This window comes from Pectinophora gossypiella, chromosome 4 (assembly GCF_024362695.1).
Source record: "Pectinophora gossypiella chromosome 4, ilPecGoss1.1, whole genome shotgun sequence".
NCBI classification, from domain to species: Eukaryota; Metazoa; Arthropoda; class Insecta; order Lepidoptera; family Gelechiidae; genus Pectinophora; species Pectinophora gossypiella.
This window is the reverse complement of record NC_065407.1, coordinates 1,942,761-1,953,327: the sequence shown is the minus strand read 5'-3', so window position 1 is coordinate 1,953,327 and position 10,567 is coordinate 1,942,761. Positions and strand designations below refer to the sequence as shown.

At 34.6% G+C, this 10,567-nt stretch overlaps 3 protein-coding genes and 1 long non-coding RNA gene across 4 annotated transcripts in view; 2 read left to right on the top strand and 2 right to left on the bottom strand.

Moving 5' to 3' along the window:
- LOC126366205 (sorting nexin-25) overlaps window positions 1-10,567 on the top strand; it is a 278,282-nt gene that overhangs the window by 207,962 nt on the left and 59,753 nt on the right. The gene's annotated exons all lie outside the window — the stretch shown is intronic.
- Window positions 105-1,735, bottom strand: LOC126366324 (uncharacterized). The gene has a single exon (XM_050009438.1). The coding sequence runs from the start codon at window positions 1,616-1,618 to the stop codon at window positions 746-748; it is 873 nt and encodes a 290-aa protein (XP_049865395.1). The 5' UTR covers window positions 1,619-1,735; the 3' UTR covers window positions 105-745.
- Window positions 6,261-7,491, bottom strand: LOC126366381 (uncharacterized). Its single transcript, XR_007566350.1, has 3 exons — window positions 7,259-7,491; window positions 6,585-6,624; window positions 6,261-6,416 (listed from the first exon to the last, which is right to left on the bottom strand). It is a non-coding gene; the product is annotated as an uncharacterized LOC126366381 (long non-coding RNA).
- Window positions 7,823-9,670, top strand: LOC126366328 (39S ribosomal protein L28, mitochondrial). Its single transcript, XM_050009442.1, has 5 exons — window positions 7,823-7,979; window positions 8,078-8,345; window positions 8,490-8,809; window positions 9,256-9,437; window positions 9,524-9,670. The coding sequence occupies exons 1-5, from the start codon at window positions 7,959-7,961 to the stop codon at window positions 9,579-9,581; spliced, it is 849 nt and encodes a 282-aa protein (XP_049865399.1). The 5' UTR covers window positions 7,823-7,958; the 3' UTR covers window positions 9,582-9,670.

Genomic DNA, 10,567 nt, shown 5'->3' with positions numbered 1-10,567 from the left:
TTCCCGCCATGTAAGAAATAAGTGGATAAGAAAATTACAGGTATAACTTACAATAAAATTAGGAGGCGTCTGCAGGATTCTGAGCCATTAAACCAAACCAAATATTATAAGAATCAACATTTTATTAAAAAGAAATATCATAATATTTTATACATCCACAGAGCTGGTATAAAATTACTCTAAAATCAAGATATTCAAAAATAGTTGTAGAACACCAATGTCTCTGTGTATAATTAATATGCTAGATAAATATTAGTCAAAGATTTTTATAAAATTTTGAGTGTTACAAACTACTAGTTAAGACAATAAATAGGTATATTATGTTCTTTAGATAACTATTTGGTAACTATTATAATAATAACAATATTAAATAATTTATGTATTTTTAAATTCATCAATTAAAGTCTATACATCACATTACTCAGAATTAACATAGGAAGACACTCGTAAAGACTTGTTCTTTCAATAACAGTATTACAAAAGATATCTATGAACTATAAGACACAATATTAGCACCAAAATATTGCTTTAAATAATTGACATTCATAGAAACATCTTTTGATTTTGAACTTTTCGCTTTGAAACATGCTCTGTTACTTGTTTCTCAATTCCAACTTGAGTATCACAAAATTAACCTTATACAAAAAGAGTATTTTATGTATAACATCCAATTATTGCTTTTAAAAGTATTATCACAATCATTTGTAGTCGCAACTTTTGATTTTTACATTATTGTCAAGATAATTTACTCATTATACATTCCATCAAGCAAGAAGTCCATTCTCTTATAATGGCGGTTTTTCCAGGCCTCTTGTCCGCGTCGCAGGGCCATGTACCCGAGCACCGCAAACATGGGTACTACTAGTATCGTAATTACAACTGGCATGACCATTCCCGGATGCCTATTACTACTAGTTGGTTGTATCTTCAAACTAGGCCCATTCTCTTTCCTTGGTGATGGCATCTGGTCCTGCACAACACTTTTTGATGATGACTGTACATCGGCCAGCTTCAAATTTTTATTTTGGCTTAACTTTTTATCCATTTCAGAGAGTACTTCATATGATAAGATTTGTGGCTTCTTATGTAGTTCTGTTTTGTTTAAATGTTTAATTGTCAATGGTTGTTTAGTTATTGTTTTATTTTCTTTAATATTACTTGTAGGTAAGGCAGACGAAGGCAATGTATCTTTGTGTTGGATTGGCTGGGTTTCAGGTTTATCCTCAATCTGTTTACTTGTGTCCAAAGTTTTCAGTTGATGAATGACTGTAATGTCGTCTCCGACAGAAGTTCCATTGTCAGGTTGATAGTCAACACCTTTCCTAGGTTTTACTTTTGAACCTGAAAGCTGAACAGACTTCTCTGTACCTAGCTCCTTATCTAAACTCAGAAGAACTGTTTGATTTTGCTTGGGCAAAGTCATCGAAGGTGTGCTTGGTATTGCAGGTCCACCTTCACTAATTATCGTCACATTCGTCTTAATAATATCATTTTCCACCTTGGTTTCCTTAGATAATAATAAACTTTTCGTAGAATTGTAGGATACACTCGGCGTTGTGCTACTTCCAGAAATTAAAGGAATAAATATAGTACTGCACATGAGTAAAGCAAGCAACATTTTTACGAAATTTATCAATAAAAACAATGAAAATATTGAAATGTTCCAAAAATTAAATTGTTTTGTTTGCTGACGTGACTGTAGTGGACAAAACGGAAGAATCAAATTTTTTGACAGTGACAGCATTTTTTTTTTTGGTTTGGTTTTCCCCGAAGGGTAAGGCAAAGGGAACTATGCCCATACAGCCATGTCTGACGTATTTTTTTTCTTGATGATTAATGAAATGATGAAAGGTGATGATGATGAAACCTAAGCCCCCACCCTCGGAGTAGACTCCTACTCCGAACCCCAAACGAATTAACTCAAAAGTCCGCATAAACTTTTGAGTTATGAAGCGGCTTCCTGACACGAAGCGAAAATAGGCAGATACACTTTGTTTATTGAATACTCCAATATAATAACACTCGCGAATGTCTTCCGACTAACTTAATGCGATCATTAACCACAAAACACCACTTCGTATTAATTATTTAGATCATTCAATGAAGAAAGCAACTGTCCCGTTCCCGCCTCCCGCCAAAAAGCCGACAGTGACAGCAAACTGACAGCTATATCGCACAGACATTTTTTTGTTTTGGTTTTCCCCGAAGGGTAAGGCAAAGGGAACTATGCCCATACAGCCATGTCTGACGTATTTTTTTTCTTGATGATTAATGAAATGATGAAAGGTGAAGATGATGAAACCTAAGCCCCCACCCTCGGAGTAGACTCCTACTCCGAACCCCAAACGAATTAACTCAAAAGTCCGCATAAACTTTTGAGTTATGAAGCGGCTTCTCGGCACGAAGCGAAAATAGGCAGATAACACTTTGTTTATTGAATACTCCAATATAATAACACTCGCGAATGTCTTTCGACTAACTTAATGCGATCATTAACCACAAAACACCACTTCGTATTAATTATTTAGATTACTCAATGAAGAAAGCAACTGTCCCGTTCCCGTTTCCCGCCGAAAAGCCTCGCACAGACAACCGAGATTTTTCTTACTTTCTGCATGGAATATAAGTATTTTTCTCAGAATAATAACTAAAGCATAGAAGGAAGGCTAAAATAGCAACAGAACTCTATAATTCTGCTCTACTTTATCTTACGGAACCGGCGTAATGTTAGACAAAGACGCATATACAAAAATTGTTTCGTAATTTCGTAGGTTGTCACAAGTTTTTCATTGCCTAGTGTTGGGTTTCACTTTAGTAATATGTCGATAAAATTAAATTTACTTACAATTAATGTCGATAAATTTTTTTTACAAGATTTCTTTTTGTAGGATGCAATTATCTTCTTCTTGATGAAAGGAGACTCTGTCTCTGATAGGTAAGTATCTAACCATTTTTGGATTATATTGTCTGGTTTATATTAGTTTGGAGCTGCAGCTCACATTCAGGAAGGAAAGAAAATAGCCAACTGTTATCGTTTCATCGGTAAGTATTTTGTAATATTCGAATTTATTTATGATGTCATCCGCCGTGCACTGGTGTCGATCGACGTGCCGTGCAAATTGGAACCGCCGCCGCCGGGTCTAAGCCGCACAGACGGTAAGAGGCCCGATGGGGTCACGCCATAGACATAGAAAAGAGTATGGACTGGAAATACCTACAGAAAAAACGTGCCACTCTGTAAACATAAAATGGCGGTCTTTACTAGGGCTACAAGCTGTTTCAATACTAGGATTACCATACTCGTACCTACTAGATATAGCATTATACTTAAAAAATACGGCATACAAGTATTCATAAGAGAACAGAAAGGGAAAGTAAAAGGTAGGTAGGTGGTGTACTGTATCTTTCGTGCAAAACTTGTAAGTATTGTATGTTGTGTGCAATAAAGTATATTTGTATTTGTAAAGGAAGGTTTAGTCAAGATTTATCTAAGTCGCCAATAAGTCGCTTACACAAATCTATAACATTCATTACATTCTTTATTGGGCGCAGTTCGTATCAACCTGGAGTGTTGGAGTAGGAGTAAATAAGAAAAGGAGGTAAAATGAAATATAAATTAGATCGTAAATCTGTTCATTAGCAAGTATTTATTTCACACGTTATTAATTATGTACATTATATTTACAATAAATACAAAGGAGAATGGGCGAATCTGGTCCAAGAACCTCCACTGATGAGACTTATATATAATGAAAGCTTATGCTTTCCCTATGATTCTGGCAAAGTTCTATCAGATTCTGTCCCGGGGTTCTTTTTTTACGGCCATGTTTGTCCTGGCTAAAAATGTGATAAAATACAGTGGGAGCTAAAATCGACTCAAGATTTGTTGCTGGATAACTAAGTCTACATAAATAATTATGTATCATATTGTATATCATTTTAAAGAGGATCTTTTCCAGAATCCGAAACATAAAAAAGAAACAAAAAAAATCTTTATGTAAGCGAATTATAGTCATTTTATATCTGCAGCGCCATTGTTTCTCGGTAGCTAAGTTCAAGTTTCATGCCTTTTACCCCTTCCAAAAGTATCTTACCGATTTTTTTTAATATTGCTTCCGGAATTTGATCTGAGTGATAATAACAAGAAAAATAAATAGACACCTCTCCGATAGAGACCGCCTAAACTATTGCCTATTGCAAGAAATCGTCATCATTAGCAAGTCATTACGGTATTGCATATAAGCTTATCAGCAACTTGGAACTTGGTCCAAGAACCTCCACTGGTGAGACTTGCATGTAGTGATAGCTTATACTTGTCCTATGATTCTGGCAAAGTTCTATCAAACTCTGTCCTAGGGTTTTTTTACGGCCATGTTTGTCCTGAATGTACAGTAGTGGACTGCAAAATCGCCTCAGGATTTGTTGTCGAAAAACTATTTAACTAAGTCTATATACATAATTATATATCACAATGTATATCAATTTTAAAGGGGAAGGTTATCAGAATCAGAAACACAATTAAAAAAAATGCATTATGTAAACGACTTTTAGCCAACTCACGTCCGTAGCACCATTTTTCTCAGCAGCTACGTACGAGTTTCGCGCCTTCCAACCTTTCCAAAGGAGCCCAATCATTTTTTCCTTCTTCTGATATTGCATTCTTAACCTGACAAGTGACAACAACAAGAAATAAAATAGATACCATTCCGATAGAGGCCGCGTAAGCTATGGACCTATTGCAAGATAACGTACTCAAAGGCTAGTCATTATAATCCAACAGACGTAACATGATTAGAATGCGGCAGGACGGAAATGTAGTACATCGCCATATGCGAAAGAGACGAAATATGTGTCTCTTTAACACTAACAGTATACAGCTTAGTACGAGAGAAACAAGAAATAAGTCATTCTAATCAAGATGCAATACAATGACTCTATTGTATACAAAAGAAACACATTTATTAAACAAGTTCAGGCAATAACTGGTGCAAAAGGCGGCTTTATTGCCAAGGTAGCAATTACTACCAGGCAACCTTACGTTTACGATACGTTTGTTGTACCATACGGCATTGTTTATAAGACAAGCTATAAGCCTGGATTAATAAAACAAGATTGTGGTGAAAGAAAACATACTACATTTCCGTCCTCCCGCATTCTAATCATGTTACGTCTGTTGGATTATAATAAGTAGCCTTTGAGTACGTTATCTTGCAATAGGTCCATAGCTTACGCGGCCTCTATCGGAATGGTATCTATTTTATTTCTTGTTGTTGTCACTTGTCAGGTTAAGAATGCAATATCAGAAGAAGGAAAAAATGATTGGGCTCCTTTGGAAAGGTTGGAAGGCGCGAAACTCGTACGTAGCTGCTGAGAAAAATGGTGCTACGGACGTGAGTTGGCTAAAAGTCGTTTACATAATGCATTTTTTTAAATTGTGTTTCTGATTCTGATAACCTTCCCCTTTAAAATTGATATACATTGTGATATATAATTATGTATATAGACTTAGTTAAATAGTTTTTCGACAACAAATCCTGAGGCGATTTTGCAATCCACTACTGTACATTCAGGACAAACATGGCCGTAAAAAAACCCTAGGACAGAGTTTGATAGAACTTTGCCAGAATCATAGGACAAGTATAAGCTATCACTACATGCAAGTCTCACCAGTGGAGGTTCTTGGACCAAGTTCCAAGTTGCTGATAAGCTTATATGCAATACCGTAATGACTTGCTAATGATGACGATTTCTTGCAATAGGCAATAGCTTAGGCGGTCTCTATCGGAGAGATGTCTATTTATTTTTCTTGTTATTATCACTCAGATCAAATTCCGGAAGCAATATTTAAAAAAATCGGTAAGATACTTTTGGAAGGGGTAAAAGGCATGAAACTTGAACTTAGCTACCGAGAAACAATGGCGCTGCAGATATAAAATGACTATAATTCGCTTACATAAAGATTTTTTTTGTTTCTTTTTTATGTTTCGGATTCTGGAAAAGATCCTCTTTAAAATGATATACAATATGATACATAATTATTTATGTAGACTTAGTTATCCAGCAACAAATCTTGAGTCGATTTTAGCTCCCACTGTATTTTATCACATTTTTAGCCAGGACAAACATGGCCGTAAAAAAAGAACCCCGGGACAGAATCTGATAGAACTTTGCCAGAATCATAGGGAAAGCATAAGCTTTCATTATATATAAGTCTCATCAGTGGAGGTTCTTGGACCAAGTTTCATACAAAAGTGCCCATTGTCATTTATTAATTTCTAAACAGTGTCAATTTGCTTAGAAACTGTCTTTGTGACACCCTGTCACATTGTTTTTTTTTTTTCATTAAGTCGTTTGATCTTGAGGCGGGACTTGTTCAGCTTTTCTTTTAAATTTTTCATCTCGTCTTCTTGAACTGACTGAAATAAAGTTTAATAATAATGTTAAAATAGTATATGTACAAAATAATCTATAAAAATAAAAGTAAAATATATCTGATTTAAGTGCATTGTGCAGCTGGTTGAATTATACACTCTATATATGTATATCATGTTAAAAATATAAAAAAAGAAAATTATTTGATATACCTTTTCATGTAAATCCAGTCGACACTTTTGGATTTAATATCTGAAATCAAAGATAATAATAATTTACTTATATAAAACGTGTACAACTCATAATTGTTTAGACATAAAACAACTACAGACTTAGTATATATACTAAGTTTATTAAGTACATAATAATATGTAGTTGAATGATAGATAGTATAAACGTGTTGTGATAACATGATACAAATATCTTATCTATCTATCCAGCAGTGAGATGATGCAGGCTAGGCTGAAATTTAAATTTAAACACCATTTCATCTGTCTGATCTATAATGTTCAATGTAGGAATAGCATCGTCTCGAAGACGCCTCCACTTTGAATTAGGAACACACATAAATGAATCCGCAGTAAAATGTTTCGAGCAAATACGGCTGTACTTATTTGGAATCCAATTTCGTCTATTAATGCGAATTATCCATTCTTTCTCTTTGTTATCGTCTACAGGAAATCTAAAAATTAAAAGTATCGATAATTTTAGTACATCACTATGGACAATCAACATAACCTCAAATCAATTCCGTATTCATCGATGAAACGTATAATATAATGGATATCTCAAATATTTTATGCTACAAATCTATTCAGCAAAACATATTACTTTCCTAAAATTGTTCAGCAGTTCACATTTCACTAGAAAATTACAAAAAACTTACCGATGAAACGACAGAAGTTGTTGGCTATTTTCTTTTCTTCCTGAATGTGAGCTGCAGCCCCATACCACACAAGACATAATGTCACACAGTCGAGACACTCAATTATTTGATATAAATAAAAGTTTCTTTCCATTTATTTGGAAAAATATTGTTAAATTATCACTTAAAACAATCTGAACACAAGACACTCGTAAACACAGTTGACGCGACCGTGTCAAATAGTTCGGTAAATATAAGTAAAATCTTCTTATGTATGTTACTATGTATTTGGCCGAGTTAAAATGAGTCCAATAGGTCCAAATGACATTTCATGTTGTGACAACCTCGGAAAAAATGAAGCAAAGAGCGAATCATTTGTCCTTTTCTCACTCATAGTTTGTGTCGTAAGCTAGAAGAGAGCCGGTTTATAGTTTCTGAATTCTTATTTTAGCCTTCCTTCTATGCTTTAGTTATTGTTCTGAGGTATTTTTAGCCGTGATATAAAATCTGTACGCCATATGAATCGATTGTTAGGATGTTAATCGGTCGATGTTACGAATCACGTGTGTCCCGTCTCTAATAAAAAAAAAACAACTGTCACTGTCATAGATCTGGAACCCGTATCGTGCAGTTTTTTTACCAATATTTGGCTCTAAAACTGAAATTAATTTCAGTATTTTACGTAATTTTAATCACATGGTGATAAAAAACATATAGTTAAATGGCATCTTCCCGTCTCCAGGTAAGTTTTTACTCAAGAATGATCTTTCACGTTTCAAATATTTCATCATTCATTGGTTAGGAACAATACCTTGCTACGACCTTAACATTGTGTTTCAGGCATCTGTGCGCCAGTTATCCAAAACATACAAGAAAAAGAGTAGATTTGATATTGGCATCGCTTCAGAGCTACCTGCAGCCTACAAGAAGTTTTGGCGTGAATGGAAGGTGCTGAAGCCTGCTGCGGTACACTTTGTCCCGCAAGAAGGCAGATGGAAGCGGGACGAGCTAACTGGCGTGACTCTGCCCATCCAAAACGTGCCCATACCTTTAAAACACCCTGCTGAAATAAATGATGGGATATGGGGTGGAGAAGCAGTTGTAAAAGGTAATGTAAGATATGTTATTGTTTACATAACATCTGCGCACTTGTTTTTATTGTTGGCGATGACGTTTTATCTTTCTGTGTACTTTAGACATTGTAAATAGCAGGGGGCAAATTTTTATTTCAATTGTGGAAATTTGTTGCCAGGTTTCCAAAAACGTGACCCATTGCGACGCAGGGTTCCTCACTACTGGGTTCCTGTGCTCAAGAGGACAGTGGTAAAGTCTGAGGTGCTCAACACCCACCTCTCAGTCACGGTGACCGATAGGACCATTCGACTAATCAATGATCACTATGGGTTTGACCACTACTTGCTCAAGACACCAGCCTGTGACCTTGTGTCCATGTTGGCCCTCAAGCTGAAGAAACAAATACTAACCGAGCTGATGAATGGCTGCCCAAGGTTGGCCCATGATCCTGAAAAACAGAAAAATATTTATGAAGAATATAGTACTTATTTATCATCGGTGAGTAAGATTAACTTTTTACGTGATAGTTTTTCCTCATGTTGTCAACCAAATTCTTTTATTTAACTTATTTATGAATTTTGAAATCAAAGAATAATAAAAGATAAGTTTGAATAAAGAAAAATTTAATAATAAGTGCCACATTTTGTCATGTTTTTCCACATGATGTCACAGGTTGCTTTTTCATTCAAATTCCATAGTAATTTTGTGATTTGACATTTGGTAAAAATAACAGTGAAAATATCAATAAACTTTTGAACATGACATACGTAGTTGATGATTTTGTAGATAGGTCAATAACCTAGGTAGGCTAAGCTAAGTATAACTGAGCTATAAGGCTAAGCTATAAATGCTGAGCTGCTGAGCTATAAATGCTAGTACATTTATTTTGAATTATATATTCACTACCTGAAAAGGTTGTTTTATCTAAACCTTTGTCTTTGCAGTATACTCCGGAAGAGATTGAATGGTATGGCTTGACTTGGATTGAAGCTTTATCCAAGGTTGCTAAGCTAAAAGAAGCTGCCAACAAGCCTGTACCTTTGAAAAATATTTATAGGAAAAATCTTGTGGAGAAACTGAGGGCTGCTGGGTTAGAGGAAACAAAAACTTCACCTGATGAGATATCGTAAGTGAACATTATCTTCCTCAAAAAACTAATTTAAAAAAAAAAAACATATTTCTCTGTTAATAATGTACTCATTTTCTCGACAGAAATACCACATCATGGCTCTCCAAAATGAACCCATTCGGCAAAAAGGATGAAGCATGAAGAATATTAAAGAGTAAATAAATTAAATTGTTGTGTTATAGACAAAGAAAAATGTAATATTTGAAGTAGATAGATATGTTTACTGCTTAGATAGTGTTTTTGTTTGTCCTGTGTACATAGTGTTACCCTAGTTAATAGAAATAAAAAACTTACAATTCTAAATTTAATATTTTAATAATTATCTACAATAACAGATAATAATGTTGCAAATGATAAAACAAAAGAATACATTCAGGTATTAATTATGTTTCTGTAAATAAACTTTGTGACATGGTCAAAATAAGATCTGATCATCTGAAACAGTTGATATACACACAATAATTATTACATTTTACAGTACAATATTTCTACAAACTATACAATTCAAAGTCATGAAACAAACTAAGTTTTATCAACATGGCACATGGTGTTAATCTTTCTATAATGTTTTAAAACATTATCTGGTGATATAATTATATAAATCACCCAAAAGGGGAACACAGTCATTATACTTAATTAATTTATAAGCACTTTGCTCTAAAACAGTAATATTTAACTTAAACAAAGTTTAATAGTTTGGAAGATTAACTTATTATTAGCGCTTACTGGAGTCTAAATAGGCCACATTGAAGCAATTCAACATTGCTATTTAGAAAAAAAAACATTGCTAATGGTTGGTTGGTTTTCCCCGAAGGGTAAGGCAAAGGGAACTATGCCCATACAGCCATGTCTTACGTATTTTTTTTTCTTGATGATCGATGAAAGATGATGATGATGAAACCTAAGCCCCAACCCTCGGAGTAGACTCCTACTCCGAACCCCAAACCAATTAACTCAAAAGTCCGCATAAACTTTCGAGTTATGAAGCGGCTTCCTGGCACGAAGCGAAAATAGGCAGATACACTTTGTTTATTGAATACTCCGATATAATAACACTCGCGAATGTCTTCCGACTAACTTAATGCGATCATTAACCACAAAACACCACTTCGTATTAATTATTTAGA